This window comes from Tetrao urogallus (genome assembly GCF_951394365.1).
Source record: "Tetrao urogallus genome assembly, chromosome: 13".
In the NCBI taxonomy this organism is placed as follows: domain Eukaryota; kingdom Metazoa; phylum Chordata; class Aves; order Galliformes; family Phasianidae; genus Tetrao; species Tetrao urogallus.
Window position 1 is genome coordinate 14,127,836 of NC_136826.1, and position 16,605 is coordinate 14,144,440.

A 16,605-nucleotide genomic window follows, 5' to 3' on the forward strand; every position below is an offset into this window, starting at 1 on the left:
CAGCACCTCTGCTGTGGAGATGGCTTTGAACAGAAAGAGGGGAGATGTGTAAGAGGTAGAAGGAAGGAATGCTTTGCTCTGAGAACAGTGAGGCCCATCCCTGGAAGGCCAGGAGGGCATCATGGCCCAATTGGAGGTGTGTGCCTCTGGGCTTGGAAGCAGAGGATCTTCAAGGTCTGTTCAGCCCAAACCGTTGTGTGATGTGCTCAGAGGGGCCTCACTTTGCGTGAGCTGCTGCTGCTGAGGGAAAGCAGCCTTTCTGTGATAAGAATATGAGAGGAATGCAGCACAGCTGCCTTTGCACGCTCACAGCCTCGCGTGTGGCTGTTTTATAGCTGTGTTTTACTGCTGTGCCCCTGAATTGGGCTTTTTTGATGAGTAACTGCACATGAACTCCTTCTTGTACAAAATGCCCCTTATGGCCAGACAGAAAATGGTTCAAACCCAGCTGAGCGAGGATCTGCTGTAACAAAGAGTGCTGACTGAGTGGGTGGTTTTTCCTTGGAAAATTCTGTATCAGTGCATGGAGGGACAAAGGCTGCTGAAATATGGTGTTTCCATATTACCATCCTTAGACCTTGGGTCCTAAATTAATAGCCCCAGCCGCTGTAGTGTTGGAAAAAGGCTGCTATTATAGTAAGGAGCGTAATTAAAAGGTTGTTTTGGAAAAACAGGAACATCCACTTCTCTGTGCTGGCTTCCTGAGCAGCTCTGGCTGCTGTTGGCAATGAGCTGTCATCGTTTGAACCTCGACACTGGGACATGAGAACTGCTGGCTCAGGTGGGTGCTGTGTGCTGGTCAGATGCGGCCGTGCATGGCTTAGAATCATAGCATCATAGTCTCACTAAAGTTGGAAAAGACCACCAAGATCATCTAGTCCAACCATCCAGCTTAACCACCAGTACTGCCTGCTAACCACATCCCTCAGTGCCGCATCTCCACGTTCTGTGAGCACCTCCAGGGATGGTGACCCCACCGCCCCCCAGGCAGCTGTGCCAGCGCCCAACCACTCTCTCTGAGAAGTATTTCCTGTCATCCAGCCTGAACCTCCCCTGGTGCAACATGAGGCCATTCACTCTTGTAGTGTTGCTGTTAGCTGGGAGAAGAGGTCAACCCTCATCTCGCCACAACCTCCTTCCAGGCAGCTGTAGATGATGCTGAGCTCTCCCTGAATCTCCCCTTTTCCAGGCTGAACAACCCCAGTTTCCTCAGCTGCTCCCCACCAGACTGGTGCTCCAGACCCCTCACGTTGCCCATCTCTGCTCACACCCCACAGCACCTCGATGTCTTTCTCTAGTGAGGGGCCCAACACTGAGCACAGCACTGAGGTGTGGCATCAGCAGAGCTGAGAATGGAGGGACGACCACCAGCTGCTCCTGCTGGCTGCACTACTGCTGGCACAGTTCTTAGTACTGCTCAAGGAATTTTCTAAAATACTGCTGACTGAGGATGAAAACGTGGCGCTCTGGGTTTTTGTTTGCTTGTTTGTTTGTTTGTTTGTTTGTTTTGGAGATGGGAGTAAGAGAAGCAGATCAAGTGAAAATCTAGTTTTGCAGTAGGAAACGCAGAAGGCATGACAATGAGAAACAACGACTGCGCTCGACCTGCGCGCCCCGGGCATCTTCGGGGCCACAGCGCTCCCGACGCGGGCAGCCCCTGCACGGCCGAGGGCGACGCAGCACCGCCGGGCACAACACGGCAGGGCGGGACGCGGGGAGCAGCGCCGGGCAGACGGCGGGGGAGGCGGGGCGGGCGGCCCGGCGGGGCGGGCTCGGGGCGGGCAGGGGAGGCTCCCAGTTCCCCAGCCCCGCCTCGGCGGCGGTGGCGCTCGGGCTCGGGGCGGCGGAGCGCGGCCGGCGGGGGAGCGCTGCCGCGGGGCATGGCCCTGGCGCCGGCCCCGGCCGGGCCCCCGCCGGGGGGTACCTCGGCGGGGGAGATGGAGCGCTACTACTGCCTGCTGCGGGCCGCCGCGCTGCTGGAGGCCGCCGCCGCCGGTGAGTCCCGGGGTGCGGGGATCGGTTCCCCGAAGGACTGCGGGTGTCCGGGGGGCGGCTGGGCGCAGCTGCGCGGTGCTGCCCGCTGCCGCCCACTGCCCCGCGGGATCTCGGCTCGGGGCGCCGCGCGGGCTCCGTGCGGACTCGGGGCTGTCCCCGCCGCAGCCCGGGTCTATTTGTGGAGCTGCGCTCACGTTCTTAATGGAGATCGTTTAAACGCGGCTGGGTCTATTCCGGGCGGGCACCGAGCGGAGCCCACAGGTGGTAACTTCTCTCGCACGGAAAGTGTGAGTTCAGCAGCGGGATGCGGGCGCGGTGCTGCGGGCGCTGAACTCCGCCTATCCGGGAAGGCTCCGGTGGGCTCTGCACAGGCTGATACGGGGACGCTGGGCTTTTTGGTTCTGTGGGCCACATTACCGGTGCTGAGTGGCTTCATTCTCTTCAAGGAGAGGCTTTGCTACTCTGTGCTGCTGACATCTCCTTTTTGTTATTGGAATGCGTCGCTCCAGATGAACCTGAAGTGAGGAGATGGGCTTTGATAAGCAGAAAGGTGCCCCCCTCTACAGTTTCCCACAGCTGCAACTGAGGAAGGCTCTGTGAAGCCTCAGGATGGTGATGTGCCCTTCCTGAGCTTCCAAAGTAGCAAAGCAGCTGTGTGTGCAGAGCACGTGCAGCTGGTGTCAGCCTCATGCCCCATCCCTGGGCCTTTGGCACTGCCAGACCCCACGCCAGGGGATGCCCAAAGCTGCAGGATGTGCTGGGTTGTAGTTCCGTAATGGCAGGGCACAGCTTGACCTGCTGCCCTGGGCTGTACGCTGCTCTTGTGCCTCAACAATGCATCCTTTGATGGACAATGATCTGCTCATACACTGCAGCATTGACTTCTTTTTTGTTGTTCTGTTTATCTGCGGGGAGAACAGATTTTTGGATTTCTGCGGGGAGGTCTTTAATGGCTGGGGAAGGTGGTGGCATTCTGGGTGACTCCATTGCCACTGGAGGATGCATACCTTGCTGTGAGATGAAGGCGCTCGTTACTCCTCATTAGCTCACAGCTGGCAGTGTGCTTGGAGCCGTGCCAGGCACAGGAAAGACACACTGACCCAAAAAGGCTTACAGCTCCGTTCCAGTTCCCTTGACCTCTTTGCAAAGAGCAGCATAAGGCATGGGAGGAATTGATCAGGAGGAAAGGCCGCAGGTGTGGACTTAGCAAAGCATCCCCTGCTCCTGGGAGCAGCTCTCAGGAATGCTCTCCTCAAAGCACCCTCAGCTCCCATCACACACTGCCCTATGCCACTCTGCATCTGTGAATGCGATGGGGAAGCACAGAGGTGATCATTGTGACAGAGGATGTCGTTGAATGGCTGTGATAGAAAATACAACAGTCCCAGTCCTCCTTGTGCTGATGTTGGTGACTGAGCACCCACAGTGCTTGCACAGGGGCTGCTGGCACACAAATGGGGCACAGATGGCATTTCGTAGAAGCAGGATACTGGGGGGATCCTGGTGAGCTGCTCTTGGCAGATGACCTCTGTAATATCAGAATGTCTCCTCAAAGGCACAGCTGTATGACTAGAGCTGCACGGTCTGGATATATGATGTGGGATATACATAGGTTCTTAAGACGAGGCATGAAAAAAGATACAGAATTGACTTAAGTTCTAATTGACAAAGTCATGAGATATTATTAAATCAGGGGGTTTATTCCCTCCTCACTGATTTTTGAGCCTTATCTGGAGTTGTGCTTTATTTCTCTTTATACATCAGTACTGGAAACCTGTTGCTTATTTCCAGCACAAGGTGATTTACTCCCTCCCGTATTGCCATACAGTTAGATACACACATCCCAAGGATTTTGGAGCTCTTCCTTCCTTGACGGAGCCTTACACGTGTGTAGAGCTCATGCCCTGTGGAAGCAGAGTGCTGTTGTCACCCGACCTGCCCCGGTGCTGCAGGGGATGTGGGACGCTGGCAATGGGGCCAGGGAACGTGGGATGAGCTTCCTCTCCATCAGTCACGTTTGCTACAACTGTGGTTTAACCGTTCATCATTCGTGTGCAATGACAGAAGTGAAGTGACAGCAGGGCTGTGTGGGAGGGGAGGAACCGAGGTGTTAAACGGTGGGGGAAAGAAGAAGAGCCTTCCAATGCACCGCCCTTGCTGGGGAGCTGTGGGGCTGTCCCTGGGGATGGGGTCACTCAGGAGCACTGGGCTGTTCCTGTGCTGCCAACCTCTTCCTGCTGCAGGAAAAGCAGTCTGGCTTTGAATATGGGCTTTTGCTCAGCGGGGGAAGGACGGAATTGAGCATTTTCAATTGAGGGCAATTGTTTTTAGTTTCCTGAAATTGCAGCAGAGTTCCCAGCTTATGCCGCTGTGGGAACCCGGCTGTACAATTTGGTTTCCTTGCTCTGTGGGCTGTGAAAGTGAATACATTGTTCCAGTGACTTCCCTGCACTTAATTCCTGGTTTCTAAGCAGGTGTTCTCAGGCTTGAGGATTTACTGCTATTACACATACGATGAGTTACTTTGTTGGTGCACAAAGCTGGAATTTGGCTTGGAAAAACCAACACTTCTGTGGTACAGGATGCTGATGTGCAGTTATTGATGCATATACTTGCTATTTGGCTCTGCAGCAGCCTGCTTGGGAAGTCCTTTGTGCTGAAAGCGATGTGTGGTGGAGGCTGATGGCGCTGCCTGGGAGGTGATCACTGCTAGCACAGCTTTGGTGGACAGCTGGCAGGCGAGCATGGAGCTGCTGTGTGCAGCACCTGGTGCTGAGCCTGCTCAAGGGCAGAGTGACGGAAATGGGGAGCAGGAGAGAAGCAAGAACACACTGGAGCTCATAAGGATTATAAATTTGAGGAGCTAAATTTTCTCAACTCCCACACTGAGTTTGAATCCACCAGGGTGGGTGTTGAGAAACTTTCATTACATTTCTTGCAATAGATGCAAATTCACGTATGGTTGAGCTGCCTTCTGTCTCTCCCCATTTTTGCTTAGTTAGGGGTGATGCGAGGAAGCAGGCTGCCTGCTTGGATGTGAGCAGACCCAAGCACCCAGTGCTCAGTTCCCCCATGTTAGGAGCTGCAGCAATAACAGGAGATAACGTGTAAGCCTGGCTGTAGTTTGGTTTACTTTCAGCTGGCCTTTTGTGAGCAGAGCTGCTGCGGTTTGCCCGCTGTTTGCTCCTGGCTGGGGGAGATCCCCCTCAGCTGGAATGCTCAGTGACCACAACATAGCATTTTCTTCTATGTTTCCACTCACATCATCATTCTTTATAAATCTGAAGCCTTTCAAAGAGGATTCACTCTTTTTCTGCTGTTCAGTTTCTCAGATGTTGGTGGCTGCTCCCAGGTGTGGGATCTGTGCCTGAGCTGCAGCATCCTCTGCAGTGGAGCCCTGGGAGGCCCTGGAGGAGAAGTACAGGCACTGGGTCAGGGAGGACCATCTGGTACCATATCCTGCCTCCTACACTCCGCTGGAGTGGGTGCTTGAGGAAAAGCAAAAGAACAAGCTTGCAGTTGGAGCCTTTCCTTAAAAAACTGCCTGCTCTGACGGAGGATAATTTAAGGTGTCCTTGAGCCAGGTGCAGTCAAGGGGCATCCAGCACAGCGATGCACTAACCCTCCTGGGGCTTTCTAATGCTTGTTGAATCCCTGGGTGGATTTGAGGTGCTCGAGCCAGGTGTTCCTGCCTCTGTTTCCCACCTGCGGTGATGCTTCTGGTGTGATCTGTCCCATCTGCACCCTGCATTTTGCTCCTGCCAGCTCTGAGCTCTGTGCCACTCCCGTGCTGATGCTGGGCGTGTGTGGCTGCAGCTCCTTCCACTGTCAGACACCTGGGAGCCACGTGGATTGAGAAACCCACGTGGACTGAGGCTTGTTGAGAGGTGCACGATGGGTTTGCATGTGGTGTGGCTGTGATGGTAAGCGGTCAGCAGCCCATGGCTGTGGGACAGGGGCTGTCCCCATGCGGCACCGCGGTGGGTACTGGGGCTCACGGCATTCCAGGTACAGAAGCTTTCTGCCATCCATATTTTAATGGCTTTTTTTGTGTCACTCACCTGGCCTGGGGAGTGGTGGCATGGTTTGGGGCTGCGAGCTGCTGGATGTGCCTGGGTGTAGTGTGCATGGCTCGAGGTGGATCAGAGCTGCGTGGCTGATGTTAGAAACAACCGAAGGTTATGTGTGCAGCATAGATCACTTGCAAATGTGACTGCAGCAGGATTTACTCCCAGTTACTGAAGAATTTTGTCTCAGAACCAGGAAGGGGCCTCCAGACCTCAGCTGTCAGTCCTCTGCCCAAACCAGGTCCTGCAAATAAGCCTTTTGTAAACACAATGGGCCTTATGTTCCGAGCAGCACAATGTCCTATTATCTGCTATATGTTCCTTAAGGAAGACATTGTGCTGAACTGCACGAGCAGAACCAGCAGCCTCACACTGCTGGCCCACGGCCAGGCTGCTGCGTGCGCCCATGCCTGCCCTGCTGCGCTCAGCCTGGGACAGGTGCAGGCATCAGGCTGGATCCAGGTGTAAGCTTCCTTGGGGAGATGCACAGGGGATGCAGGGGTGCCTGCTGTCCTTGCACTGGTTGTGCCCTGCAGCCAGCTGCAAGCTCCCTCAGTGGGCACAGTGCTGCTGTGCAGGCTTTGTGCAGGCTCTTCCCACCAGCGGGCTGTGCACGGGAGGGCACTTTATAGACAGGGTGAGAGGATGTTCTTTCTAGCATCTCCCTCCACACTGCTTTCTGGATATGGCTGGTAGGAAGGGTAACAATGGTTCTTGTTGTGTACTGGATTGAATCCAGAATTTTTTGAAATTATTCAAGCGGGAAAGCTCAGCAGCTGGTGGCTGGGATGCCCCAAGGACTTGGATCTCCTGCAGCAAGATGTTCCCTCCATTGCTGTGGCATGGATTTCTTCCCTTCCTCCTGGTGGAACCCCTGGGCTTTTGCAGGTGATTACATTTCACATGTCGCTTATTCAGAGTGAGTTTCCTGAGTACTGGGCTGCAGGCTCGCTCCTTCTGAGTGCTTCTTTACAGCTATGGGATGGGGTATGGCTATCCAGATTGAATCAGGGCAAATCGCAGGCTGCTGTGTTGGTCCTTCTGCCTGGCTGTAGGGCTGTGTTGCCATTCTTTGCCTCAATGAATATTTAATTTTGCAACGCAGAACAACTTCAACAGGAGAAGTGAAGACAGCATTCATTGCATTGCATTGGGTTGAGAGATGGAGTGCTCTGCTCTGAGTGATTTCTGTTCCAACTCCTGTGCATGCCAGATAAGGCAGGGCTGAATCCTCATACCCCAGCCCAGCTCGTGCTCCAGCAGCTGTCTGGGAGCTCCCAGCAATGCTGGCCACAGACATGAGTTCCCTTGTCAGCCTGGAGGAGTCCTCACTGAGGCTGCCCAAGCACAGCACCTTTCTGTGGCTGTCACTGCTTTGTGTGGGCCTGCACTACACTTGGGGCTGTGGTGGAACATGCTGTGACACCAGATGCTGGTTGATGACCACAGTTAACCCAGAAAGTCTCCAGGGGATATGGAAATAGGTTACAAATATGCTCATTTGCGCGTTCCCCTGACACCAAATCAACCTTTTTGCTTTGGGTGTAGACGTCCAAATGGACAGAAAACAGAGAACAAGTAGATCACGGAGAAGCTCAACGTGATCCTTTACGCTTGTCATTTAATTTGGTTCAGTTTTGTTTCCTAGGCTACGCAGCAACACTCGCAGGAAGAGCTATTATTCATTCACAACAAAGCTATCTCCAAGCGTATTTTGTAGTTGCAAACAATACTTGGCCAATGTTGTAAAATGTAAGGCGCTGTTACACTGCCTTGGCAGATGCGTTACACAGCTGCTGCCTGCAGATGCTTTGGACCTGCAAAGTTTAGAATAGAAAAGAAAACAATAGTTACCAGACAGCAAAGCACTGGGGAGTTTAATTGAGTCTCTTGGCTGCTCTGTTCCGTGAGTGAATTTGGACCCAGATGACTGCTGTCCTCTTTCTGAATGCCATTGCAGTTGCTGCTCTGCTATGACAGTGTATGGTTTAGGTGCTGTTTGCTTTCACTAAGACCCTAAATGCTGGATATGATTGATTCCCCGCTGCCTTTCACCGCTTTTGTCTCAGAGGTGAATATTTGACAGCAAAGGCTGCTCTTCTGTATAGGATTGCAGCATCCAACTGCTGTGTCATGGGCACAGCAACATGCAAATCCCTTGATTTTTCTCCAACGTTTCTCGAGGAAGATGCATTTGATGACAAATACAGAGCAAGCACCAGGGATGAGTTGGCTGAGGAGCAGCTCTAAGAGAATGCCATCAGCCCGCTGTGCTCTGACCTCACCAAGGGCAGCTGCTGCTCCTCTGGGCTGCCCTGCCTGCTGAGATGGCGAGGCTTTGCAGGGGAGGTGCTCCCCCAGGCTTCACTAGTTCTCCCTCAATGGAGTTAAATTTTGGGTGTTCAACTTGAGACCACTTGGAAGGACCTGATTTTTCTGTTCGTGCTGAATGCTCCCTTCTGAAAACCTGATCCATTGAAAAGCAAGAAACTCGAATTCATAATGATGCTGTAGGATTTTGGGCCTCCATCTGCATGTTCAAGTCAAGAATGAAGCTTTCTGTGAACCTGGAAACCACAGCTCTCAAAGCATGGAGGGAACTCCATCCAATGCAGTTTCACAGTATGCTGTGGACTTGGCCATGTGGCCTGGAAGATGCTTGGCACCAGCATTTCAAGTTGATGTTAGGAAAAATTTCTTAGAAAAATTGGTGAGACGTTTGCATAGGCTGCCCAGGGGGTGATGGGGTCCCTGGAGGGGTTCCAGGGCAGTGGAGGTGTGGCACTGAGGGATGTGGTTGTGGGTCTGGTGGGGGTGGGTTGGGGTTGGACTTGGGGATCTTGCAGATCTTCTCCAACCTTAACAATTCTATGATTCTATTTCCCCTTCTTTATCACTACAGAATAGCAAACAAAAGCTGTTTATTGTAAGCCTGCAACTGTGTTTGGCTTTAGTGCTGTGCACGTGAGGCACACATGGGCGTTGTGTTGTCGCCCAGTGTCCCAGTGGCTGCATCTTCAGGAGAGCAAACACCAGGTGTGGGCCGTGCCATGAGCTTTACCTGGACTGGAAATGTACACACTGCTGCTGAACAGCCCCACACCTTCCAGAGGCAGCCAAGATAAATATGCACTTGGCCTTGGGGCTTCTCTGTTTTCCAAGGCCAGTGTGTTTGTTGTCGTATATTCCATGTGTTGGAGCTCATTAACTTATTCATGTGATTCTTATCAGTATGAAAATATTGACATGAACAAGTACAGAAGAAAGTTATCACCACTGCTTTCCCCCGAGTTAGGTGAAGCAGTCAGCTGAATGAGCAAGAAATACTTGAAATGTCTTTGCAAAACAAACTTCTTCCTTACCAAAGCTTACTCTAAGGCCTGTTGAAATCAAGAACGAGTGCCAGTCCCTCATCAACAAAAAAACTTATTTTGTCTACGTGTGCATGTAACAGAAGGGAACAGGTGGGTGGCGTGGAGGGCCAACAGCAGAGTGTGCTTAATGCCCCCTGGGGCTGCCATGCTGCAGCTCAGCCAAAGCAGTGCTTGAGAAATCCTTAGGTAAAGTCAAAGTGACCAGAAAGCTTTCGGGAACAAGTGAAATAGAATAAATATTGATTACCATGGAACATGCTGAAGTATTGGCCAATGTGATTTAGGACAGCCAACAGAATGCTCCTTGGGACTGGCTCCCTAAAACAATTAATGTTTAAAATGTAATTATCAGAAAGCAAAAGGTCCTTAATGTGTATAGATGTTTCAAAATGTTTCCTTGTGGGAACAAAGATGTTTAATTTTCAGCTTGTGTTCCATTTATAGATAATCCAGAATAATGCCCGTGTGCTCAGTGAGTCTGGTTTCTGTTTGCTTTTCCCAGTGAAAGGTAAAATTATGCATATTGTTCTGATGTGCTTCACTGCCACTGAAATGGTCAGGGTGTGCTAAATGTGATATTAAAACAGCCTCTCCCATTATTTGATTAAAAAGAGTTCTAATAGTGAACATAAGAACAACAGCCTTTGCAGTGCAGGTGGCCCCATGCCAGCTGTAAATAGCCCAGCTGCTTCCAGAAGTTTATTTGCTGTAAGTTAAGAAATGTGACAGCATGAAAACCCCAACCTTGACTGCAGCGGTCCTGGCTGCTCAGCCTCATGTACATCTGTGGCTGGAAAGCACTGCCATACAGGTGGGTGCAATTGGTAACTGCAAAGTATGAAAGTTCCACGAGGAATTCTCTGTTGAGAGAAGCACTCTCAGCATCCCAAGCAGTTTGATGGAATAAATTTACTGCAGAGTTGTGGCATTCACCCTGTTAGAGTCAATAGAAAACCATAAATCCTTTGTTACAGACTTTCTTCCCTAGTTTAGGGAAACTGCATTTGGTGTAAGTCCCACTTTTGTGTTAACACGTTGATAGATGTGTTTGCTTTTGATTTGTTCCTCTCTTTTTGACTGCTGCATTTGTTTTTTTTCCTCAGAAACGACAGCACCCATCTGTGCTAAGGACATCAGTGATGAGTTGATGAAGCAGTTTGCTTTTCTTTCTGGTGAGTAGCAGGAGCCTTGCATGTTCTCTCCTCATGTTGTAATTAAATACTCCAGATGAACTGCTTGGCAAAGTGATACTCCATACGGGATGTTATCTGTCAAGCAGTCTTCATTGCCACCAGAAATGCTGTTAATAAAATATTGAGGCGGCTCGAAAGAATGTATTAGATTTCTGTCTCTGCACAATACTTGCTCCTTCAAAATGCTCAAAGCTTTGCAAATATTTTGCTTTGAAATGTGTAAGCTCGAGAACAGCGTGCATGGATTTTCCTTGCATTTCTGACTTCTGTCTCATGTAAAGTGTGCTCAACAAATAAAGGAAATATCTGGTACCAAGTAGTTTTGCTTCTACCACCTGTGCATGTGTGTTGTGCTTGAAATCAGTGCCAGAATCTGACCTACTTTGGCTGTTCTGGTGATGTAAATACCCTCTGTAATAACATAGGCTATAGGCTGGTGGGGTGTTTTTTGACCTGGATTGTGCACCTGGATTTTGCTGCTGGCTCTCCCAGAAAACACCCACAGAAGAACTCTTGTCTTCCTTCCAGGTGGCCGAGGGAAGGACAAGGCTTGGATCATCACCTTGCCTGACAACTCTCGCTTCAACGATGTGCCTGAGGATGTTGTAACTAAAGTCTTAACATACCTGACATCAGTCCCGAGGTATGTGGCTGCCTTCTGTCTCTCCTGTGATGGGCAGTGTCAGTCTGACCTGGGCCAGGTGCAATATCTTCAGCTTAATGCTGTGCGTGGGCACGAGGGATGTCTTCAGCTCCTAGGGCAGGGGAGAAGACAAGCAATTAATTGCAAACTCTTGCGGTGTCCAGGTGTGGTATTTAATGTGCCAGTAACTGCAGATAAAAAGTGGACATCATCCTTATTACTTGCCAGCCTGCATGTATCATCAGTTCAGTTTATTAAGTTTCTAATTAGCAACAAGCTTTCTTTTAAGCTTTGACATGTGTCACTGCTTAAATATGCCATTCCTCTCCAGAGCAATACTGCGACGTGTACAAATAGAGAGTCATTACTGTGGAAAAGAGAAATGTAACCAAAGGAAGAGAATAATTACAGGAACAAAGCCATTTGGGGTCCCCATTACACCCGATCACTCAGCAGCGTGCTGCAGCTCCATTATGTGCCCGTATCCCAGGGTTAAGCAGCCAGCAATCTGTCCCGACCACATGCAGGGCTCTGTGCTCAGATTGATGGCGCTCCCACTTTTTGCTGCTGAGCCTGACTCAGTTACCTGGAATGCTTAATTTCCTTGAATAATGCCTGTTTTGGCAAATTTCTTCCTTCAGGGAGAGTAGGTTGACAGCAGCTAGATGGGAGCTTTCCATCAGCAGCTGCCTTGGGAGAAGTGCTGTCTGTTTTGCCACCTCTGCAGGAATGAAAAGGGCCTCTGGTCTCTCTTTCTTTCTTGATCTAGTGTGAAGCTGTGCTCCTCCTGGGTCAGGCTTGCAGAGGGGTCTTTCCCTCCTGTCCTGCTGGGCAGGTTGCCCCTGGCTGTGTGTGTGCTTCTCTACCTGAATCTTTCAGGGCTTTTTGTTCCATGTGACTTTAAACACCCTGGCGTTAGCATGATTAGCAGTCTTGCTGTCCCTGTAATAGGTCAAACTCAATCAAGAAACTAATGAGAGCTGAGAGCTTGCTGGTGATTCAACCGTGCTCAGTGTGTTATTTGTAAAACCACTTTAATCATGCTTCTCTAGTCCTCCTACTGCCATCTCAGCCTGCTTCAGTACCTGGCTGTTCTAACAATGCTGGAGCCTGAAACGAATGAGCTGTACAGAACGAGCTGTAATACACAGGCACTTCCCTGCCATGTACCTGTGGATGGGTGTGGGTTTATCAAAACCACATGCACCATGCTGTCCATCTGTTATCAGCAGCAATGACTATGGGTTGTCCTGCTGACACCAGTCTGTGGGAACCACATGGGATGTCAGGTCTGTAGTATTTTAGGGAGCTGAATTTCATGGACTGCTTCTCCTGGAGGTGCCAGCTGGAAGCTGTTCTTTGCTCAACAAGGTGAGCGTGTTAGTGACAGAGCCAGGAGGAGCTGAGTTTTGTATTCAATTAATTTGATTTGGGGATTCCTGCGACCATAATGTGGGACATGGTTGTATGGAAAAGCTATAGGGAAAAACAATAGAGAAGATGATACAGAATGATGATACAGAAAGAGGAGTAGTGTGTTCTCACATTCCGTGCACCCATCAAAATACATGTGGTGGGCTGTGTGCTGAGGGGTGGGCTTTGCTGAATAGCACTGCACATTGGTGTGCTTGAAGGAGAGGCACAGGAGAATGGGACAAATCCTAATCTCTGCAGAAAGGTGACCTTAACAGTGATCCTGATGATGCAGCTTTTAGTTATTTAGACAAACTTTGCTCATTTCACTTGCATCGTCATATTGAAGTGACATAGAGCCACAGCTGGCCACACGGAACAGTGAAACCACAACAATTCGGAGTAGCAGCACCATGCAGTGAGTGCTGGGGTGTGCTCTGATCCACCAGCAGCCTCCCAGCCCAATGAGCAACTTTCCAGCTGCAGACTCAGAGATCCAATTTCAAGTCCTCCTGCAAAAGCTCCCAAGTTTTATTTTTAGTCTGGTGCGTCCTGCAACACACACAAAATTAAGGGTATGGAAAAAAGTGACAGGAAGCCTCTGTCTGGTTATCCGTCTCCATCATATGCTGCTGGATGCAAATAAAGCTGCCTCTTGCAAGCACTTGTGAGAATGCATTGATTTATTTTTCTTGTCAGTCTGAAAGGTACATCATGGGACTGGGAATCTGATCAACCCGCAAGGCCTGGGTTGCAAATAGCCATAGGCTTGCTCTGTTTGCCCTAAAATAAATTAAAAATTTCCCATAGTAGATTTCAGGGCTTTTGTACAGCTCATAACTTGCTTCTTTGTGTATGTAAGGGAACTGATAAAAGTAGATGAGCTTACTGAGAGGCTGCTCACTGAATGTAACCTTGTCCGGACTGAATGATGTACTGGGGCATGCCTTTATGAACTGACATTGTGTTGAGGTCTGGCTGCCTTTTCAGAATTGCTTGGGTTCTGGGTTTGTTGGTGTTGTTTTTGAGGGGGTTTATTACAGTGACAGCAGTGCTGTGTAACTGCTGTATGTGTCTTAATACTGCCAAGGGCTGGGAAATGCTGTCTTGTTGTGCAGGGACCTGCCTTTTAGAGTTGTACACTGGAAAATCAAGCAGTTCTATCCTCATTATCAAAACTAGCCTCATACAGAAGGATCATTTTGGCCCTCTCCCACCTGCTACTGTTACTAAACTCTTGCTGGGGATTTCCTGATATAAATGTGCAAAGACTTCTCCATGTTGCCAAAACTAATTTGGCTAAAATAGGCTTTTGGCTGAAAGGTTAAGCTTGATTCCAGATGACAGTGTGTAAGCTTACCTCGCACTTTGTTATGTGCCAAGGTTTTGTGTGTGACCTATGTGTAAAACACAGTATTTATTTTCTCTGCTCTTTTCTGGTATGCCTCAATGACAATGCATAAATTGCCTAAAAGCACAAAACCTATGCACTTTGAGCTTGACCTAACACATCCATAGCATGTGTTTGTAGGGATGGCGTGCCCTTACCCTGGGCAAACACAACTCCAGTTTGCAGTTGGAGGTGCCCCTGGTGTGTCTGTTGGTGGAGCTGCGACCAGATATCCTGACAAGGCTGTATTTGTTACAGTCACAGTTCACCTCTGCACTGGGTCACACTGCAGCACGTGGATCCCCAGAGCTCCCCACTTCCTCAGGGGATTTCAAATCAGCATAAAGGATTTTGATGCGCAGATAGCAGAGGCAATGCTTCAGCCATGAGGTGGACTTCCCAAATTTCTGCTGGAGTCTGGTCTAGGAAATATTTTCAAATGTATTTTGGCAGCACGCTCCATCCCTGGAGGTGTTTGAGGCCACGTTGAATGGAGCCCTGGGGAACCTGACCCAGTGTCTGACTGAGCGGGTGGCAGCCCTGCCCGCAGCAGGGGGTTGGGACTGAGTGACCCTGAGGTCCCTGCCAACCCCAGCCGTTCTGTGGTTGTCTCACACCTGTGGAAATGTCAGAATGGGCTTTGTTTTCTGTATTCTTGGGATTGTTTTTTGGGAATAGGGGAGAGGGTGGGACAGGGAACAAAGTCACGTTCCCTCACAATGTCATTCATTTACTTTTTTTATTTTCAATCCCATAGTCAACATGAGTCGGACACCAAATTTATCCTAATCTTGGATAGAAGATTGGACACATGGACATCTGTCAAAATGACTCTCCAAAAAATTGCAGTAAGTCCTCTTTAATGGTAATTTCTTTCAAGGTACGGAGTCGCTGTGTTCATTCTGTGCCACTTTCAGAAAGCATCAGGAATTGGGAGCAACGATGCTTGTGCTTTCTCTCTCGGTAGCATTTTGCTTTATGGCCCTGTGATTAATTCAGTCATGGCTCTGTGCCTCATTTGAATGCATAAATGAGCTGTTTGAGCATTAAACCAATTCATTTGCTTGTTTTTGTACTTTCCCTTAGTGGTCCAAATGTGTTTTCTGCCACATTCTGTGATTCTGTTGGGTGGAGAATTTGGCTTCATATATATTCTTTCTAGACACTGGTTATTAGTGAGAGTATATTTTACCTAATTTTCAGTGACTGAAAGGGTTGGATTGTTAAAACAAGCTGCACAGCCATTTGTTTGTGGACTTGGGGTGGAAAAGCTGTTTCAAACATGCACCCCTGCATTCACTTTTTGTGCTGCCTGTTCTGAACATGAAGCAAGTTTTCTGCTACTCACCTACACATTGAGCCATGGGGAACCAGAGCTCAGTATTCCTGGTCCAGCTGGACTTGGCCTTAGTGGCATTTTGCTCATAGGCATCCAGTGGAAGGAAGGATTGCCATTACCTTTCTGCACTGTGCGTAAGGTACTGCTGTCAGTATTTGATTGCATTTTTTTAATTTATTTTTTTTTTCACTTCTGAACTTTACAACATGAATTTGCGCACATCATGAGAGAAAGGGCAGCGTTTGAAAAATAGAGAATAATTCCTTAGAGCGATCATCAGAATTCAGTTCTGCTGCTGGTGTTTGAACCAGTGGGAGTTCCAGGAGCTTCCTTTAAGGGTGATGTCGGTGCTTTGCATAGTTTGGAAGTTTCAAGCACCAAAAATCCTGTCTGTCCTAATTTGTGGCTTCAAACAGAAGTGCCATTCATTTCATGTTTCATCAGGAAACATAATTACTGTGTGACCTCTGAGTGCACACCCTATTAGTGTACCTGTGTCCATGCAGAGCAGCAGCTTTGCCTGGGATGTATCAGGGCTGTGTGTGCAAATACTGCAGCGCAGCTGTGTGCAGAGGGCAGGAATCTGCTAAATGCCAAGAGTTGGGAAGCTCGTCTTAAAAACCAGAGGGCCCAGCCCTGGAAGGCCATCTTTGTGACCAGGAGGGGTTCTGCTGGACTTGCATTGTGCCAGTAACACAAAAGGTTACATCCTGATTTACTTGCAGTCGAACTGTAATGCATGCTGCATTTCTGATCTTTGCATCATTCTGGAATAAAGAAGTGCAAATGAGCTGCATTTGAAATACAGTGCCCTATTTTTTCAGCATAAGGATATGCAGCTCTGCAGTCATGCATCTGATCCAGGGTGTTTTTTTATCAGAATACAGATTTTTGTTTAACTCCTTTGTGTATGCCATTCTGTACTGACTGCACGGGCTCATGCTTGTGCCATTGCTTTGGAAAGCGAGACCCTGCCAGCAGGCTCAAGCCGTAGGTTTTGCTACGGACTGCATTCCTTCGCACACGAAATCTTAATCAACTTCAGAACGCGTGCTTCAGAGAGCAGCAGGGAGGGGGAAAAAAAAAAAACCACCAAACCAGAACGGTGAAAGCTGTGGTGCAATCGCCCAGGCTCGGTCGTGGCGGAAGGCAGCCGGCCCCGTTCCGAGGCTGATTTTTGGCATTCCACCT

At 49.5% G+C, this 16,605-nt stretch overlaps 1 protein-coding gene across 1 annotated transcript in view; it reads left to right on the top strand.

Moving 5' to 3' along the window:
* Positions 1-1,880: 1,880 nt before the first annotated feature.
* Positions 1,881-16,605, top strand: part of MCF2 (MCF.2 cell line derived transforming sequence) — a gene marked incomplete at both ends in the record, with an annotated part of 47,166 nt that continues 32,441 nt past the window's right edge. The window contains 4 exons of the mRNA XM_079541912.1: positions 1,881-1,995; positions 10,540-10,608; positions 11,158-11,272; positions 14,833-14,923. Of these exons, the coding sequence (XP_079398038.1) occupies positions 1,881-1,995; positions 10,540-10,608; positions 11,158-11,272; positions 14,833-14,923 (390 nt within the window). The remainder of the gene's footprint in view (positions 1,996-10,539; positions 10,609-11,157; positions 11,273-14,832; positions 14,924-16,605) is intronic.